This window comes from Chenopodium album, chromosome 21 (assembly GCF_948465745.1).
Source record: "Chenopodium album chromosome 21, dcCheAlbu1.1, whole genome shotgun sequence".
Lineage (NCBI taxonomy): Eukaryota > Viridiplantae > Streptophyta > Magnoliopsida > Caryophyllales > Amaranthaceae > Chenopodium > Chenopodium album.
The window spans coordinates 1532533-1554563 of NC_137854.1; the positions used below are offsets into that span (position 1 = coordinate 1532533).

Below are 22031 nucleotides of genomic sequence, written 5' to 3' on the forward strand. Positions count from 1 at the left end.
CTAGATTGACCCGACATAACCTGATCCTGATTTAACCCGAGACCTAATTTGACCTAACCCAACCCGACTTGAATACCCGAATTGACAACTCTAAGTAGAATTAAAACAAGTTCAAGATTATGCATGTTGTTTAAGAAAAGTCTATGTTTTTATTAGTTCACTTCAAGAAAGTTTAGGCGAACAAAATGAAATTGGTAGTGTAAAATCAATAGTAGCGTAGTACAGTGTTGGCAAAGGATATACTTCTTCTCATTTGTCATGAATATTTGCTGTGAGTTTCTTCAATTGTGACCTACCATTTTCACATTTAAGCATAGTATAATGATCATGGAAATACCAAAATATAGTTTGTGAGTAATACTAGCGTAGACGGCCAATCAATGATCAATTGTATTCCGCCTAACAATGTGCGGAGTTATAAGGTATAATGTGAATTATGAATAGTGTTTAATTAAACGCGGTTGGAAATTGGACTGATATTGAATGAAATGATTAAACACTACTCGTACTGTTGAAACTACCAATGGTGTTTTATATCCAGATATAAGATTTTCTTTTTTCACGTTTAGTCGTGAGGTCATTATCAATGACTTGTTACAATAACGAGTTTACATGAAGTGTATTTGGGATTGAGACGGGAATAATGGAGGGAAGCGATCAAGGACATGTGTGGGGAATCATAAGATATGTTAAGAGTGAAAAAATATTTGATTGTACTAGTATATACCAGTTGTAGACTAAGACATATATACATGGAGTAATTGAAGATATTTATCAAATTTTCAATGCAAATAGCACAAAACTCAAAAATGATAGCATTAAATACGTCAAGTCGACTTCTTTTGATTGTGTGGGTTCCTAGATTGATCAAAATCTAGCAAATATAGCACAAGTATTTTTCCATCATTTAATTGTGTCCTTATTTAAAGGAAATCGACAAATAAAGGAAGAAATTATTGAAAAGAGCAATTAAAATGGAAGGTCCCACAAAAAGGACATTTATGCCTTTTGTGTGCACAAATGCCTTGACCTATTGCTTTCCTTTACCCTCTTTCTTATTAGAGACACTAAAAGGTAACAATGAAAGGCCAATTTATGCTCCATAATCTATCACTATCATCCTTAAAGTTGAATATTGATCCAAATAATTACCCCACAAATTCATTAATTAATTCGCATCTCATTTAATTACTTAAGACAATCTCCACGAACCAAATATGCGCATAACCAAGATTATTCATCTTTGTTAGCTGTAATACAGTGTATTAGGGGAACTTCAATTATTTTTAAAAATTATTAGGGATTATTAGATTAATTGTTTATCTACCACAAACTATCAAATCTCTTGGTTAAAAAAATTATCAAATCTAAACAAAAGAGAAAAAAACAAGGAGATCTTACTCAATGATACTATTCTTGTCCAATCCTTAATTTTCTCATCATTCTTTAGTTTGTGGTTGTCAAAAAAAAAAAAAAAAAAAATTCTCATCAAAAAGATTTTATACTTCTATAAAGAAAAAACCTTTTTGTAAATGGTCCTAACAACGGATATTCATAGCACATGATGTTGTTGCGCAACGTTTTCAAAACTTTAGCATACTACAAGGAATGGCTAAGATCAATACAAGAGTGAAGAGTCATTACTTATATCTTGTTGTGGTGGCATTGAGTCATACACCAACTCACCAAGTTACACTACTAATATATATGTGGGTCTACTAATTTCTTGCGCCTAGGAATGTCGAAGATCGATAGTGCTCCTAATCAAGCTCATGCACCACATGTGTTACGCTTAAAGGGATTAATACTAACATTGATTTTATGTTTATTTTAACTTACAGAGGTATGCGTGATCACACGCCATTAACTATTTATCTATATTCTCTCCTCCATTATTAGGAATAAAAAGGCGGTAATCATACTTTATGGATTAAGTTACATGAACATACATATATAGTGCTTGCAAAAGTAACAAAATAAAAGGTAAGACATAATCAGATGCTAAGTTTAGAATTCGGATCATTGGACAAAAGAAAGTAAAAAAAAAAAGCCACTTCCAAAGTTCCATTTACAAGAAGGACAAATTAAAACAAAGAAATTAAAGGGTGAAAATACATAACAAAGGATATACTCATATACCCCCACTTTAACGTTACAACACACTACACCACTTTGCTAAAACTGATCATATCATTTTCCTCCAATTTAATCGTTAAAAACCTAAAGATTATTAACGAAAAAAACACGAAAATCCGTTTTTTTTATTAATTTTTTTTCCCTGTTAATTGAGATAAGTTAGAAACTATGACTAACTAAACTAACTAACATCCAAAGAGTCTACAACTCACGAGGATCGACGAAAATAGTTACACCGGGCGGTGACTTAGTCCAGTCACCCACAGATCCGTCACTGTAGTCTTCCCCAAGTCTCTTAATACACCATATATCTTCATCACAAGACAGCTTTTTCCAGTGAGGGATTCCAGCTTTTAGCGGATCGCTGTTAGCTACTTCAGTAGCCACAATACTGGACCCTTTTTCTTGGGCCAAGTTATGAGCAAATCCACATAAAGCCTTAACCAACTTCACAGCTTCTGGGCCTTCACCACCAAGCCCATACAAAAAATGAAGCCCAAATGGCTTAAAAACCTCTGGAAAAGAAGGTATTTTCAAAAAAGGAAAAGCCCGGTCCATAATCCTACTTGTCTTAGCCAACCCTCTCCCCACGCGCGAAGCGCCACGTACCTCCAATCTCCACAAATCACTGCAGTTCCAAACACTGATTATCGCCCACGACTCGGGCGGATTAGACAAAAACTCATCCGCCCCAGGCCACGAGTCCAGCGCGTGTGGTCCACGCGTCACGGCTACAAACGTGCCAAGACTAAGAGGACTTTTTAGGATCACGTCGATGTCTCGTGGAAAAAACTCCGTGGTGGTGAACTTGTAGCGGTAGAGGGTTTCGGCATCGGAAGGCAAAACCCGAAAGATGGACACCCGTTTGGAGACCTTAGCTCGATGTTCAAAAACTGGTTGGACTAATATAGACGGGGTCCTGAACTTGGTGTAGCCACTTTTTTTAGTGAACAAAGAAAGTGAAGCTTCGTTATCATTTTCCGTCGCTAAGTAAGAGTATTCCGCATTATTTTGGCGAAACCATTCTTCGAGTTTATTCACCAACTTTAACGCTACCCCCATTCTCCTATAAGAAAATAAAAAGTCCCGTTATTTATTTATCATCACATAAATACATAAATGCATAATTATCATGATCATAATTTTATTTCATTTATTAAAATTTTAAAAAAACAAAAGGAAAAAAAAAAAAAAAAAAAAAAAAAAAAAAAGGTTAAAAATACATACCGGTGTGAAGGGGAAACACGAAGGCCTAAGATGTAGGCGAGTTTGGTGAGGATAGCAGTAATTTTAGGAGAGTCGTAATTCTCGTAAAGGGTAGATTTGGAAGATCGGGCTAATTTTTGACCACATGTAACGATTTTTATACAACCTCTTATTATTCCCACTATCTCTCGTTTTTCCTTCCCTTGTTCGTCTTCTTCCACTACTTCCGCCACCTGAAATTTTTCCACAACACATTTTTATTTTATTAAAAAGTCAATCCAATATTCCCTCCGTCCCTAAATTACATTCCTCTTTGGAAATTTACACGGGAATTAAGGATGGAAGAATAAGACAAATAACAATAATTAGATAATGCAATAGGAAGTACAAATATATAGAATAGTTATTACTCATGACATGTCATCAATCCTTTGCAAAAAAAATAGGACCAATCACATGCTCCTAATTGAAATTGTTTACCCAATCATATTCATTGTAATTTGGCACAAGGATTATGAGTGAGATTAGGAAAGGATGAGTGAGAAAGCATTAAATATAAAACAGAAAAAGAGAGTTGATTTACTAAAAAAAACTTACCAAAAATAGAAAGGAGGAATGTAATTTTAAAATACCAAAAATAAAAAGGAGAAATATAATTTAGGGACGGAGGGAGTAATATTTACTTTAAAAAAAAAGTACAATTTCAAAGAAATTATAGTAGTACAACTTCAAAGAAATTATTGTACTATTATAGCACAATGTGAATAAGAAGAATTATTTTAAGAAAATATATGGAGAATAAGATTCTAAAGTGTGGACATTTTTCATTTAATTAACAACGTAAACTACTTGTATTTATTTTTTTAAAAACAATAATAAATCACATCAAACAATATAGCCCACTCAAAGGTCATGACAATAATAATAATGTTGTAATCTTCTTTTTTTTAAAAAAATAAAAATAAAAAAGAAGGGCATATGCATATCATCGGATACATGTGATCATGCAAACTAAAAGAGAGTGAACCCGGATTGGGAAGATTGGTGGTGGGTTCACACGAGACGAACCACGAACCCACCACCATCATACCAAACTCATTACTCCTCCGTACAAAATATAACTAGTACACTTAGACTGTGTACAATATTACTCGTATCATCTTCTAATTCATCATTAAATTAACTTTAAAATTACGAGTTCGCTTCGAAGAAGTAGAAGTAGAAGAAGAAGAAGGAGGAAGTAGTACCAGCATAAGAAAAGCAGGGGAGTGGCGTATGCGGCAAAGAGGGTCCCCTAAAAGATCAGTAAACAGAGAAATTTTAGAAGTGGGACCAACTTCACATCTCCTCTCTAATTCTTCTACTTCCTTACTATCTCTCTCTATTGAGTATTCTCTTACCAACACTTTCTTCATCCCCATTTCTCTTTATTTACTACTACAAGTAGTTCGTAGTTCTAGTGTTTGAAGATATTCACCTGTACATGGGTGTATATATATACAAGAGCTTCTCACTTATCTATGCAATTCCTAAACTATATATTATAATTAAAATATAGTGTGTCTCTGTATAATATAAGATTATAATATATAAAAAAAAGAAACGCAGCTTTTTCAAGGAGGTGGTACTGGTGTATGATTCGATAGGACAGAGGATAGGGGAAGAGAAGAGAGGATTGGATTGGAGAAAGAGGAATTAGGCAGTTTTAATTTGTTGTTATTGGAAGTGACTAAGCTTTTTAATTTTTTTCTGTGTATTATAGCAGAGTCTATGTATATATGCAGGTTTGCAGATATATATAGGGGGAGGTTTTGACAGTAATAGAACAGAGGTTTTTTTTTAATTTTTAAAAAAAATAAAATTGGGAAGAGGACGGAAAGCCGTTAAGCTTCTTATAACAATAATAAAGTTATTTTGGGGAATTAAGAATGTTTTTTCTTTTTCATAAAAAAAAAAAAATTAAATAATGATGGAATATGGATGGATTATTATTATGGTTATAGATAAATATAATCATTTGTTGAGATACTATCAAGTGCATGTTTCTTTTGGTTTTCCTCTCTTTTAATACACACCTTCTTTATTTCTCCCCTCCTTTTCTTTTAATTTTGTAATTATTTATATTCCATCCTCGCTCTAGAATCTCCTATCTTTTCGTCTTTTGTTAAAAATATATTATACTCGTGTACACCGATTATGCTAAATAAATCACTCGAGAAATAGGGATTGTTTACATTTACTAAACTGAACTGAACTGAACTGATTGAAGCTGAATTAAAATGAATATTTTATGAAAAAGGAAAATTAGAAGCTGAATTGAATTGATTGGAATTGTACTGAACTGAACTGATTGGAGCTATATTGAATTTACACTGTATAGTTACTTGATTGGTGTATTTTCTCATAATGTCTACTTATAAATGATGTACATTGTGAAAGAAAATAATATATATTCCGTACATTGTGAAAATAACTATTTTCAAAATTAAATTGAGTAGAAGGTATATGAGGAGAAAGGGGAGGAATAAATAAAATCATTAAATTTGGTAAGGCATATATGTAGGTGGAGGCAATAAATATATAATGATGAGAAAAAGAAATGGCGGCTGAGAGTATAATCTATGGTATAGTTTTGTTTTTAAAATAATTTTTTTAAAAAATTATGATAATAATGATTAATTTATTGCTGCGTAAGAAGCGTTGCCATTAGGACCCCATTAGTAATGATTACCTTTCCAAAAACCCCTCTCATTCTCTATCTCCATTCTCCACTGCCATACATGATACATCCATTATCATACATCAACATCAAAACACATCACAATCACCATCGACATCATAGTCACCATCATGATGATGATCATGACATTTCCTTACCATTAAAATTTAAAAACATCATAATATTGGTAGATCAATCCCGCATTTTTCTCTGCTTGGGAGTCTTGTTCCTTTCTTGCTTTTCCTCTTTTTCACAACCCACAACGTTATCTCTATGCATCTATGTATGGATGGATGGATATGCAAATTATGCATGTTGTATCAAACATACATACATGATACATGCCATGATGAACAATTCATTGTGATTCCCATTCACATTTACTGAACTGATTGGAGCTGAATTAAACTGAACTGATTGGAGCTACTGAACTGAATTGGACTGAATAAAACTGAAATGAATGTTTTGTGAAATAAGGAAATTAGGAACTGAATTAATTGAAACTGAACTAAACTGAAATAAACTAAATTGAAATTAAGCTGAAGTGCACAGGCCTTTACCGTACCTAATTCTCGCGGTTTTTACTGCTAAATGATTATTAGGCATTCAATAAGGTTTTTGTTTTTAACAAAATTTAGAACAAAATATTCTATTTTTAAAAAGTGTGGGATTGTGATGACATGGCTGATTGAGTGCCGTCAATTCCACATTCCAAGACTTAACCGCAGTTTTGCGCCGTTTGATATATGTGACAAAATAGGGTAGGAAGTAGGATCATTACAATTTAACGATTTAGCTGATGCTGACCATTACAATAGAGGACAACAAATTTTTGGCATCAAATTAGTACTCGTAATGTTCATCTCTCTTTCACCTCTCACTTGTGACTACTCGTAAATTTTTAGTTTAATTTTATGCTCGAACATAAACATTTTTAACAAGTTAACGAAATAAGGAGTAAAACATACAGTACAAAGTATACAGTAAAAAAATATAATCAAACCACTATTTTAAAGTTATATGGAGTATGATATCTATGATAAAAATTACTCGCTCTTTTTTTATGTACGAGTATTATATTTATGTTTTGTATTATCACAGTGATTAAGAAATAATTAAAGTAGAGATATTTTCTTATCTTTTAATTTAAAGTTAATAAATTGTACTTTTGTGATTACTCTGTAGTTTAACTGAATGAGAGTCTCGAAAAATGTAACATAAATGTTTAACATAAATGTTGAATGAATAAAATTTGGAAAAAAATGATTACAATTCAATGAATATAAAATTAATTTAAACACATTTTTAGGGGAAATTTTGAAAAATTATGTACTCCGTACTTCGTATTTTATAAAAAGAACTTAAAGAGTAAAGAAAATGTCCAAAATTGAATATGTATGGAGTATAAAAACAAAAAGGAATAGAGAAAATGATACGTAGTCTGTAGTATTTAATAATATTGCCTTAGACTGCTATTTGGTGATTTGATTTTGAATATTTCCTTATTCATCATTATCCGACTTATAGTATGGAAAAATACTCAAATATGACAATTTATGTTGCAGCCCCGTAGTACTCCGTATAACATGTTTTTTTGTGAAAAAAATTACTCAACATATGAATATATAACTTTTTTTTTTTTTTAAAGCATGAATATACTTGTATAACTTAAAATAACATAATTATAAATTCGGGCACGCATAATTGATTGCTCGCCCACTCTCAAATAATTTATTCAAAATATACTTGACTACTTAGCTTGTATGTATATTGTACTTATAAAACATGCTTAAATAAAAGCTGATGAATAATCTTTTGGGGAGTCCAAAGGAAGAAGAAAGAGATCCATATGCAACGGATGTGATTACTTAATTAGTGAAATGAAAGAGACTACTATTTCATAGATTAATTTGGCGGCAAAAGTAAAAGGCAAAACAAAGCGATTCTACTAATCATTAGAGCTTTTTAGGAAGTGGACACGTTAATTAGCTTAGTACTTAAATTGTGGGTTAATGTAGTAATTATATCATCATTGGTAAGGGCATTAATTTTTTATTGGAAGCCTTTTTTTTCTTTAAGTGCATACGGAGTTTTCTCTTTTATTCTTCTCACTTCCACATCATTATCTTCATCAATTATAACTAATCCTAAGTTTCTTGTATACAGTAATTAAAAAGGAGATTAATGGTATTCAATTACTCTTCATTTTTTCAAGGGAGTAGTCATGTGTCACACTAATAATATGAATATTATCAAAACAATACTCAAGCAAATAGCTAGGCCATGTATTTGTATAATATAATTATGAAAAAATAATTACATTTCTAAAACAAAAGTTGTTTACTTAGGGCTTGTTTTGATTTACTGAACTGAGCTGAATTGAACTAATTGAAGCTGAACTGAACTGAATAGAGCTGAAATGAAATGTTTATGAGAGAAGAAAATTAGGAACTGAATTGAACTGACTGAAACTGAAATTAAGCTGAAAAGAACATACCCTTAATTTTTAAGTGAAGAGTAAAAATTTAGAATTTGTTAGACTTGATTCAATTAATTTCTTGCATACGTCATCCCATTGCTGTATTGATCACTTCAATGTAATCTATCCTTCGTAATACAGCATGCATCAGCCATCAACTGATCAAATATTAATACTAGTACAAGTTTTTAAGCGATAATGGAAAGTGATCACACTTCACACTAAAGTAAAAAACTAATAATTAGATAATTTGTCCTTAGTTAATAACTTAATAATACTCCTTTTCATTGGATAAGTTTAGGACAAATTAGCTTAATGCAGTAGAATTTTCATGGACAATAATTGGGAATTGTTGGATGATTTTAAATTAAGAGTCATACTTCCACCTTTGATGAGGCTTAAAAAGTACAAACTGCATGTCTCCTTATTTTAAAAACAATAGACTTTGTGCTTTTTAAGTAAATTTTAATTTTTTTTATTTTATTTTATTTTATTTTATTTTATTTTGTATTTAGTTTGAATTTGTAACAATGAATTTAATCTATACAAAGATTACAAACCCACCCTCCAAAAAAAAAATACAAAGCTCAAATTTGTGGTTTTGCCAAACACTTAATTATATAACTAAAAGGTTTGATTGTTTTTTATTTCATTATTTCCTATAGTTTTACTTTTATGAAAATTATATGTAGTATTACTCATTATACGGAGCATATAATTAATCATAAATATTATGATATTCCATTCCAATTCAATAATAATTTGGAAAGTATGTAATTTTTTGTGTACAACCTAATTTAAAATAAAGTTCCTACACTTGTAACAACATACATTCTTACCAATTGATTGTTTGTGGTAGTGGTGATTGGGGCTACATTTGGTAGGGAGGACCCGTGTTCGATCCCCCAAAACAACAATAGGGAGGGGACTAGAACGGTGAACCGGGTGGAACACCAAACAAAAAAAAAATGGAAAACAACAATATACATCCTTAAATCAAATCCTAATGGTCTACAACCCAATATCTACGAATCACTTTTCATATTATTTCAACGTTGATTCCTGATAGAGAATATCCATAGAATATTCTCATCTTAGGTTTAGGATATATTTTGTATAAGATTATCTTTGATATTTGTACATATCTTATAGTTACCTAATATGATTAGGTTTTTCATTGTAACCCTATAAATATTGATCAATGGAAATCACTCTAACTGAGGAGTTTTGAGTATCTAACATGGTATCACAGCTTAGGTGAGATCTTGGGATTGGGTTTAATTTTCTAACCCACCGGCAGGGGAAGAGAAAATTTTAGATCTAAACAATCCCAATATCTAACCTAAGCTGTGATACCATGTCAGATAATATAAACTCCTTAATCAGAGTGATTTCCATTGATCAATATTTATGGGTTACAATGAGAAACCTAATCATATTAGGTAACTATAAGATATGTACAGATATCAAAGATAATCTTATACAAAATATATCCTAAACCTAATATGAGAATATTCTATGGATATTCTCTATCAAAGGAGTTTATATTATCTGACAATTCCCTTAAACATATCGGGTCGTGGAAGATTTTTGTCTTTGACATAAATAATGTCATTTATATATACTTACTTAGTTAATTAGCTTGTATATTATATAATCTAGCTATGCTAATAGATTATATTAAATAAATACTCCATCAAATAAATTACGAGTATAAATAACTTAATTATGGTCGGATCTAGAGATGTTATTACCGTGGTGACGAAAGCAATTACGAGTAGTAAAATCGTTATCATACTGACATAATTGTTTGATTAGGGGCGTAGAAATTGGATTATGTTTCATGTTTAACCTTAACCTTGTCTCCTTAATGCTGCAGTATTGGTTGTTCAATGTCCAACCTAAGTATGGTGTAATAGATATTTAACCCTTTTTAGTTGGATGATTAACATGCAAGTAGCCTTCGAAATCCACAATAATTTTATTTTTGTAACCTAATTAAGGACCACATTAGCTGGTTGATTATATATGCTATGTCTACAGTATCACCATTTGATTATATAAACTGTTATAGATGTTATACCTGGCCTACTCCAATAAATTTATTTTTAATTTGCTATAATAGCTAGCTGGATGTTATTTTAAGGGAGTTTTTTTTTTTTCCTCTCAATTTCGTGATACCCGTATAAATTACCTTATTAGTTGGCAATTAAATTATGGCTACTAAAACAGTTTTTTGTCTAAAGTCGTATGAGATTGAAGCTAAGGAAAAAAAAAAAAAAAAAAAAAAGAGTCCATGTATAGATTGAATTAAAGTAATTTTATTTCAAATTGTACAATTAAAGGTTGGGAATGAAGGTACATAACCTAATTTGTAAGGTATAAGAAGTATCAGATTGTATAATATATTGTTTCAAAATCCAGCATTCAAAAATAGTCTATACCTACCTAGGGCATCGAAACTAACATGAACATAAATTGTAATTAGCTAAATATATATATATATACTAATACGAGTTTATGATATGATTATATCATAGTTTGGAGAACTTATTACTTCATATAATATGCATTTTATGTTCTCTTTGATACAACACATTCTAATTCCCGCCCCTCAATATACAGCTAAGTATATATTAGGATAAACAATTCGTGTATATATATAAGGCTACTATATAGAATTTATTATATTTTTTTCACTAATTTTGTTAGGGCTATGTATCACTCTATATATAGTAATAAGGTAAATTGCTAGTATAAATGAAGACAACCAGTCAAAATGGTAAACATAGGACCTCAATACCTACCATTGTGTCTCAATTATTAACCATACTACTAACATAAAATACGGGAACATACAAACATCAAATAAACAAAAAATCCAAGATTAATCTCACACCCAATAAATAAAAATAAAATAAAATAAATCAAAGTATAATCACAAGATTCACAACATTACCTCGACAACGAGTAATTTGCGAAGTATATGCCCTAATCTTAGCTTATATCATCAAATATTCTTTACGTACGGTTATGCCATATTGACTCCAATCATAGTCTAGGTTGAATATGAATAATTAAAAAAATAAATAAGGTATTATGTTGGGCACAAAACACAATTAGAAATGTTTTTCTGATCAGAAACAAAAAGGCCTCCCATAATTAGGCAAATGTCTCTTAACACATGATCCCTAATGAAATATTATTAGTAGTAAAAGATTAGATTAGATGAGCAACATGTTTACCTAATTCTTGCTTAATTGTCCTGCATTGTGGGAACTATACCCTAACAACTAACGTTTTTGTCAACGGGGGTCTTATATTATATTACTATTACTCATGGAGTCATGGTTATGTCGATAATGAGGTAATCAAATCAAGTTGATCATAAAATACTTAGTGTCGTCAAACAGTTAGTAGGGGTATCTCGAGAAATACTAATTAAGTTGGACTAACGAGTTGTTAAGAGTTAGTTGTATGAATTGTGCAATACATGTACAGGTCATACTATAGTCGTATAGACTGGCGTATAGGTCAGGATTTCTTCAACAAAAAAAAAAAAAATGTATTGTAGGTCGGGATGGAGAAAATACTAAATAACATGAAAAATAATTACCAAGATCCCCTTAAATAATCCAAGGAAATTTTGTGTAGAACTACCCTAAAGATAGGGTCATTTGTAAACAACTACCCATTTTTTTTATTTGTTTAGAACTACCCACAAATTTGAAAACGTTTGGGTAGCACTACCCATTAACATTTTCCGACCAATTAAGACGTTATCGGAGCCCACTTTTTTAACTTTTCCCACCCCATTAACTCTCCCAATTTGTATAAAGGTTTTAATTTACCTTAATTAACCTAATTAGGGTTTTAATTAGATTTCATTTTAGGGTTCATGAGTTTAATATTATTTAGGGATTTTGATTTCTAAGGTTTGGGGGTTTAATTGAATTGGGGTTTTTGCTTATTTTAGCATTAATTGGCCATTGTAATTGAAAAAAGTGAAAAATTGGGCCAAAATAACATTTTAATTGGATGAAAAACGTTAGTGGGTAGTGCTACCCAAACTTTTCCAAACTTGCAGGTAGTTCTAAACAAATTTTTAAAAAAATGGGTATTTGTTCACAAATGAGCCTATCTTTAAGGTATTTCTACACAAAATTTCCATAATCCAAACTATCTTATAAGAAATTTCAAATTCTCATGTCACCGGTCAAATAAGTTAAAACATTCTTAGAAGGTAAAAAAAAAATTAAAAAAAAAAAAAAATTCATCTAATGCAACGACACATGCATGTAAATTTAAAAAGTAATCAACTGTTTAAAAATTCTAAAATTTTACCGAGAGCAAGTGAAAACAGTACAAAAAAATGTGAAAAGTAAGAAAACTAGTTTTTACAATAATGTCAAAATGATCTCCCTTGATTGAGGTTAGCTTTATTCATCGAGACCTTCAAAACACAAAAGGAATCCGCATATATTAGCCAAATAAATTTCATGAGTCGTATCTTGGTAATGGGAATGAGGGGGACCCAAATTGTAGGTTTAGTGAAATCAACTGATTTATAAAGGACCAAAACATTCAGAGTTTTAGTTTATGAAATGAATTTGTTTGGGTGGGGCACTGGGGCAAGGTGTAGACTACCCTCTCATAGTCTGGCTTCTTATATTATGGGCTTCCTCCTTTCACAATTTTACTTGTGTCGGTCATTCGAGTGTAGAGTACTTCCTCCATTAACTATTATTTACGACATATATTATAATTAGATGCTAACTATTATGTGCAACAAATGTTTTTTTTTTCCTTTTTAGGTAATTATTTCTCTCTATCACTCTCCTCATCACATGCACTCAACTTTTTCTCTCTCTATTTTACTCTCACAAACAAATTTTGCCTAGGAGTCCGCAAACACCCCCTTTGTTGCATATAATAGTTAACGGAGGAAGTAGTATCTATGTTATTCTCTTTGTCCTTGAATATAGGCAAGCAGCGGGAAAATTTATTAAAGAAGATCAATTTCCGCCAAAGTTAACAAACTTTGAGGAAACGGACCAAAAGATACAAGTTCATCACAACCTCTTGTGTACCATCTAGCGACATTATGAGCTAGAGTATTTCATTTACCTTTTCGTTACAATTATATTTAGGAGATATTTAAACTAAGGTTAATATTTCTAATTAAATATTAATAATAATTATAAACATTTTCATGATGATAGCATACATCTGTTGATAATTTAATCGATCTCATGTGATGTCTAATCTCCTTATTCTTTATTTTAGTTGAGAAACTAGAAATATTTCCGAACTCTATTGAATGTATACATGGAGTGAAATCCCTTGTCGCCTTGTACATATACCTCAATGGCTCTATACAAGCTTATTTTATTATAAATAACTAAGATCATGTTTTTTGAAACTTATTTTCAGTTATGTTCAAATCAATTCATTATTGACCTAGTTTGTTAGAGCTTAGTTCAGCTCAAAAAATAAAATAAATAAATAAATAAACACCTAATTATACAATCTGTTAATTAATTAAAATAAAATTCTTATAAGAAAATAAGTACTAGAAAAATAATTAGACTTCCACATCATCAAGTTAATATTATTTAATTATAATGTGGGAGATCTAAGAAGAGACCATGGTCTTCTTTTATTCCGTTACGTGTTTTCGGGGTCGATGCCCATGAAATGGAAAAAAAAAAAAAAAAAGTACGGATTTGACGCTTTACGAATGCAGAAATTGACCTAGAAAAAACAAGCAACCAAAAATTGTGATCCCATAACTTTATTGTTGTGGTTGTCTAATATTGGTCTTACCAACTTTATAACCAAATATGACATTTCTTTATTTCTTTAGATCCTACTACTGTACTACTGTAGCCATTCCCTGACCAACGATATCTCCCTTGCCCTTTCGCCCCCCCATGCATATCGGATATACCCTATCTTGCCTTTCCCTTGTCTAATATTGTACATGGATTAATTTTTTCCTATACATTTAGGATACGATATTGTTTTAGGAGGTGATTAGTACATGTAAACTTAAACTTATAATTTATTAAAATATTTTTTTAATTTTTATAATATTTTTTGTTACTCTGTGACTATGTATAATTTATTACTCAATATAATTAACCAGTTCACACATCATCTAATATCTTTTTCAACTTATGTGTCCTGAAACTATGGCAAGTAAAAAATGATAAAGACGCTTTGTATTTTCCTCATTTTTACACAAATAGGCCAGGTGATCCGTAAGAAAATTAAATACTCTGTATAACTCTAGTTAGTTACAAGTTAAGAAATATTTTAAATTACCCTTTAAAATTTAATATTGGGTCTTATTTGATTTGTTTTAAAGAATACAAAATACCATATTGTATACATGTTCATATGGAGTAAACTAATTTTGACACATTTAAATTATTAGGCTATTATTGATATTGGAACATCTTCATGTAGTGTAGGAGCAATAAAAAATTGTACTTCCTTCGTTTCTTTATAGTTACAACACTTTCCTAAAATGGAAATGTCACAATAGTTGCAACACACTATAATTGAAAAGTATTTTATGTCAGTAGTTGTACTATTGTCCTTATTATAATTTCATGGCTCACTAAATTATACTCTTAACAATCTCTCTCCTCCATTTTAGTTGTTTTAAATTACATGAGACCCGCTTTTCTTAAATACCATAAAAAAAGGGTATGTTGCATGTATTAAAAACGGAGGAAGTACGATATTTTTACTGCCTAAATTAATTTTTAGGAGGCCAAAATTAATTCCCAAATTTTCAACCAATGACACACCTATGAGAGGCTATGACCTATCTACATACTATAGGTGGGTGCAAGATACTTAATCAAGAAAGAACAATTTCCAAATGGGGAGATGTATGCAAAGCAATAGGAGTAGTCAAATCTCAACAGAGAAACTTTTGTATTGTTATATAGCTATACTATCTAGCAAGCCTAGCCTACATTATAGGGGGGTATCTATTTATGGTGATAACGTAATCAAAACAAGACAAAAGAAGTATCCGACATTAAGGTAGGGCGTGTCCTTATAGTTAAGGGTCACTCCCACTCGATCAAGTCTACACGAAGAGATTATGCACCAATTTGGTTACCTATGCCCATGCTTTCATTTGTTTCGTTTTGCTTTTTTGTATGCCAAGTACAATTATTATTATGTGTACATCTCCTTTTGATAGATCGAAGATGTAACCTTGGCTTTCTATCACGGTGTTTTTTTGTCTAATTGCTCATTATGGCAACAACATATGGATAGACATCGCGTACAAATGATTCATCCTCCTATACATATTCATATAACTTTTACATCGGATTGATCATTCAATTAATTACGAAGTAACAAATCTCAATCTACAAAATATTTTGTCTGTAGCGTAGTTTATCGTAATCTCATATACAAGAAAGGACGATACAACATAACGCCAACTAAGATTTTATTTGTTTTCATTATCATTCTCTATTAGATTGTGCATGTATTTTTTTTTTTTATTATTATTTTTTTATTTTTTGACTTGAATCGACATAACATATTTAAAAAATATTTCATTGTCCCTACTTGATTACAAAACATATTATATCAAGGGTTTAGGGGTAGCACGATGCATGGTATATAACACCCCAAACTCACAGGTCAGCCATGAGATATACAAGTATATCATGTATAGGCAGTGTAGTATGTGAAGTTATGTTTAGGTTAAATTCTTTGCACGTACATGTCAAAAATTTTGGATTGTATTTTAAAAATGTACCTATTTGTTTGTCAAACTCCTTACTAATTGATATTGTGTGGATAATTGAATAATTTTATCTACGGTAGTTGTATGAGAGATATATAGTTAGTAGAAAGATAAAAAGAAATTATCAGAATTATACATATCAGTTATGTATTAAAACAGAAAATAAAAACAATCATTTCAAGACAAAGAGAGTAGTCACTTTTTAGTTTCTACATTAATGTCATGCACCCTACAAAGACATTTAGACATGCATTGAATAATATAGAGAAATACGTAGATGCCCATGCAAGTATATACATCCACGAATATAAAATACGAAGATATGGACATCTGAAACATTTGTACGGCACTTGATGTGGTGGGGAAAGGAGGTTTATTTTATTTATATTTTTTTTTTAAAAAAAAGGTTAAAAAAAAAAGGCATGGCCACCCTACTTTTCTATGGTTGACATCAATTTACAAAGTACTTGTATTTTATACAATCTTGGTTGTTTGAAATCATACCTATCATCGCTTTACTTCCCATGCATGCATGCATATACATATTTATGATTTCCCATTTAATCCCCATCACCATCGATCTACATGCATGTCACCCTATTCCATCATATATATATGGAGATTGGAGATCAGAGCATGCTTGATGGTAACACTCAATCAGTATTTACAATTTAAATTTGTATATCATAGTCATTTGTATGACCAAATTACCTTAAAGACTACGTACAAATGTTTGAAAATATATTTGATAAAAATTATAACACAAATAAATTAATACAGGACAAATGCGTAGACTCAATCATAAACTAAAATTAAGAGTCCTACAGTCTATATTAGAAAAATTTTGTTAAATTTGTTTGTTTGTTTGTTAACGTGTTGTCTACAATAATCGTTCAAAGTTAACAAAGAAAACGAAAAAGATTTGACCGTAATTAATTGCCCTGAGTATGACTAAAATGTCAAATCAATTTGGACTTTGATCTTTGAATCAACATTCTTATCTCTTAATAAGAAATTAAATACTCCGTAATTCTTACGACTTGCGAGTAGTAAGGAGCTATTAGCTGACAAAGAAAGGGAACATAACATGATCTTGCAAATCAGATTTTGTAGCACCATGCAAAACTTAGGCCGTAGAAATTTTACCTTTTTTTTTTTTTTTTTTTTTTTTTTTTGAGGTTAGAGGTATAATGATGTGCAAGATTTTAGAATGCTAGTCAATCTCCCACTGTTTTGGACTTTTTTCTTAGCTCGTACTTCCTTTCTTGTCGAAGTAAAAGTAGCTAAACCATATGCTCAAATAATTGATAATAAAAATGTAAAGTCGGAATATCTCTTAATTATACTTCATATATAGAGTGTATTAAGGTATTGTTTGATTAACATAAGAGTTCAATTTTCTACACTGGAATTTCTAAGGATTATTACTCTGTAGCTAAACATGCTTGATCGTGAATAAAACATTTGCATATTATGGAATTTTGACTTCAACAGAGAGCTTGATGATTAAATGGTCATGTTTTTTTTCACCTTTTGTGGTCAACCAAACAAACCTCATTTTTTAAATTTACGCGAATTTTCAAATTTTCCATTTTATGGTTCAACTAAACAATACCTTAAAATCACAACAAGTTTTGTCCTTTGCCCCTTTATGGTACAATTAGGCATGCTTGTAATTAGTTGGAACTCATCACATAAATCCTCTTGAGCAACTTTATTTAGTGAGAATCAAATAAAAAACAGTAAAGGTCACTTGCATCAAATACCAATTCAAAGGGATCTTGGATGATCAGTCATAATAAAATTTTGGACTCTATCTATTTATTATAGCAATAAAACTCAATTTGTAGACATAAAAAATTCTTATTGTTGGTGTCAACTAAAAAAAGTTCACAACAACATATACTTTTTGAAAGAAAAATTAACAACTTTATATAATATACTCGTATTATATAATTTTATGTAAACAACCTCATGAGACATGCATATGGGAAGTCCATCCCATATAGGTTCATCTAATAAATATCCCATATTTCTTCATAAATATTTTTTTTTATATAAATAAATACAAGGTTGTTTGTGAACTAATGATTTATTTTGGCATCATATATACATTAAAAAAAAAATATAATAATAATTATGATTAATAGTAAGCAAAAAAAAAATAAAAAAAAATGATAGTGGTAAGAATAAGGTTGGATGGTCCCCGAAATAGGCAATCTCCATATCGGATTGGATGCCAAATGTCTCACAAACAAGAGAGGAGCTGGAGACTGTTTATTGTCCAAACTTTGTCCCCCAAACTTGTCATATTCATCATTCCACTATTTTTTTAGAGCCACTCACTAATCTATTCTTTTCTTTTTTTTTTTCTTCTAAATATACCACTTTGTTTAAAGTTATGCCGTTGCAAACCTAGGATGACATCATTAATTAATTCATGGCAAGTTAGTTATATTATGAAAAATGATATATAACTCTTCCTATAAATGAAAAATATACTAGTATAAGAAGTTAAAAAAAATTGAAAATTATAACATTAGTTATCTTGATTTGACGTGATTACATATAACACTACTCTTATATTTTTCCGATTGATTAATACTCGTATGTATTAGAATTTTATTTTCTAGAACTTATATCAATATAATATTCCGTACAATTTTAAATCTTAAACTTGCTTTTCTCAAAATTAAGTAAAATAAAATGAATACTTAGACTCAGCCAAATAACACTCATATAAGTTTGCCACAAGAATAGAAAACATAAACCCTAGCCTCCTTTTCTCTCTTCTCTCTCCTAAACCTAGTCTCCATTGTCAATTTTCAAGGGGCTTCCATCGGATTTCACCGGTGGAAAGCCCCAATCTTTATTTTCTTTTAAGCCTTTTGTTTTAGGTTACAATAATGTCTCCCTCGAAAGAAAGGGTTTATCTCCTTCGAAAGACAAGGTTTTTTCGATCTCCTTCGAAAGACAAGGTTTTTCGTACTCCTTCGAAAGACAAGGTTTTATTTGTGCTTAATTTGGTCTCCGGTTGTGCGGGGCTACTATTGATTAGGGCTCGGATTCGGGTTACAGAATCAGCACAAGAATTAACTTTCTTACAAAATTGTGAAGCGACGACGAATCCACTCGAAAAGTTGTATGAGACAACGAATCGAGAATATGCCGAATTGTTATATTTATGTATTTGGATTCTTAGCCCTTCCCCGATTAATTCTTGTTTGATTTTGTTAAATTCGTTTTCATTATCGTTCATTGTCAATTGTAGATGCCGTATGGCTTATATTAATGAAATTTAGTGTCCTTTGGGACTTCTTTCAAAAAAAAAAATAACACTCATATATACTTCTATTTGATTTTTATCATGAAGTTTTGATTGATAATTGTCAATTTGTAATTATCTTGTGTTCCAATGACCTGAATTAACTTGCACTCATATAAATTCAACCCACTAAATTTATACTGTATTCCATATTAATTACAAGTCATGTTGTGTTGACCTTATTTTAACTTTTACTGTACTATTTATTACTGTAATAAAACAAAAGATTTGGTGAAGTTTTCAGAAAATATTACAGTAGTTTTGGCTTTTGTAATAACGAGTAGATTCATCATTTATGGGAAGACAAGCCAAAAGTATACGATTGGGAGTTGGGACAGACCCTTAATAAAGATAAAGAGGATTCGTCATTCGTGAGTATTGCCCTATCAGTATAATTAACAATGGCCCAAAGCCCAAGAGTCTATTAACATACAAGCCCATCAGTTAATTAAATTAAAGCTGTTGCAACTAATCCAGGACTGGAGGATTATATGTTTCAACTACTGTATGAATGAATTCTACCAATGACTTTCTACTATGAATGAATCCTACCAATGATGTATCAATATCCTGTGTTGTCAACCCTCCTTATCAATTTTGCATTTTTGTCGCTATTCACACACTCCTCTTTGTCTGGCGTTGTAATTGACTTCTTTATTGATTTATATGTTGCTTGGACAAAATATACTTTGTAGTTATTTGAGATATAATTATGATATAACTAAGGGTAATGTTATATGTAATCCTAAGTGCTAAGAAAAAACATTTATTACTTTCCTAATTTGGTATTAATTTTGGAATGAATGACATAATTACACATAAATAAGTGTAATTAATGTTATATTTTTCATTTTTTTTTTTTAATTTTTTTAACTTATTATATGAATTGTAAGGATTATGTATATCATTTTCCTATGATTGTATTTAGGGATAATTTTTCTTTATGTTACAATAATAAAGGAAGCATTACAAAATCTTTATTACCATGTTCTTCTTGGGCTTTGCTCGATCTGCTTTGCTCCACATTGATTAACTCGATCGTTCTCATTAATCAACAAGTTTACTAAAGGCTATAGGTTAAATATTAATTGCTAATTGCTGGTGGTTGTAGTAATTTTCGATTTTATGCAAGTATTTAGTTAGACTTTTTACAAAGTACGAAGTAGCTTAAAGCATAAAATTACAACTAACTTAAAACTAATCTTATCAGAATCAAAGGATGGAAGATAAAATAATAGTTGTTCTGGTAAAAATTAAGAAAGGGCTAAACTACTAAATTACATTACAATAAAAAAAAAATGTGTATTTTCTTCATAGCATGGTCTTGGCTTCAACTAACCATAAGTATTCAACAAGGTGGCGTTTTAGAGAATATCTCTCTCTAGACATTTATTCTTTACCTCAATTGAAATCTAAATGAGTAGTATTACCTCTGTTATCGGTTATATTGGCTCTAAGTTATAGAAAAATGAGTTGAATGGAGTAAAATATTGAGTGAGTTGAGTTTGTCAAGGAATTAAAAATTGTAGAATAGAGATAGTAAGGTAATACTCGTAGTTTATTACTAGTAAAACACAAGAAATACGAAAGAAGAGAAATCACAATAATAAAATTAAATTAAAAAATAAAAGTATGAGTGTTAATTATGTGAGGAGAGAGATAATAAGATAAGATGTACAAAAATGAAAATGATAGACTCTAATAAAACATAGTCGCAAAGTAAAAAAGTTACCCAAAAAGGAAACGTGTCAACTAAAAAAAAAACTTTCTAAAAAGAAATACATGTCAACTAAAAAGAAACGGAGGTAGAATTACTAAGTAATTTTTTTTGGCAAGTCCAAGGTATTAACCCACACGAGGGTTAATGGGCCTAAGATTCAACACAAAAATTTATTAACATCCGGTTTACAATAATGATATTGTAAATCGGCTTGTTTGGACTCCGCGTGCCGCTCAATTCTCCTCCCTTTCTCTCTCTATAATGCTATAATATTTGCAATGTCAACCAACAAAGGAAAGAACGTCTTGATTAATCTTTCTTCATCTTCTTACGACGATAATGGCGACGATTCCGATTCTGCTCCATCTTCTAGGTATAGCAATTTTCATTTGTTTTTTTTTTAAATGATAAATTATTTGCTGAATTTGAAGATATTTGTGAAATTTATTGAATTTGATTGATTTTTGCTGAAAATTTGGAAGAATGAAAAGTTTGAATTTGATTTAGTGGAGATGAATGTGAGTTGATTGACGACGAGGATGATTATGAGATTGAAGATGATGAATCTGAGGAAGATGATTGTATAAAAGATGCATGTGACTGCCATAGAACAGAAGATGATGATCATTCTCTAGCTCTCTAATCGAGTCATTCACTTTTTCAAGG

General features: G+C 30.6%; 1 protein-coding gene across 1 annotated transcript; it reads right to left on the reverse strand.

Moving 5' to 3' along the window:
• Positions 1-2039: 2039 nt before the first annotated feature.
• LOC145601663 (putative N-acetyltransferase HLS1) lies at positions 2040-5198 on the reverse strand. Its single transcript, XM_081657713.1, has 3 exons — positions 4590-5198; positions 3364-3575; positions 2040-3202 (listed from the first exon to the last, which is right to left on the reverse strand). The coding sequence occupies exons 1-3, from the start codon at positions 4761-4763 to the stop codon at positions 2338-2340; spliced, it is 1251 nt and encodes a 416-aa protein (XP_081513839.1). The 5' UTR covers positions 4764-5198; the 3' UTR covers positions 2040-2337.
• Positions 5199-22031: the final 16833 nt, after the last annotated feature.

Bases quoted from the DNA above. Each gene is read 5' to 3' on its own strand.
- LOC145601663 (XM_081657713.1), bottom strand. From the start codon at position 4,763: ATGGGGATGAAGAAAGTGTTGGTAAGAGAATACTCAATAGAGAGAGAT. The intron at 3,576-4,589 runs GTACTACTTCCT...GAAAAATTTCAG, and splicing joins CCCCTGCTTTTCTTATGCTG to GTGGCGGAAGTAGTGGAAGA. The intron at 3,203-3,363 runs GTATGTATTTTT...ATTTTCTTATAG, and splicing joins CGTGTTTCCCCTTCACACCG to GAGAATGGGGGTAGCGTTAA.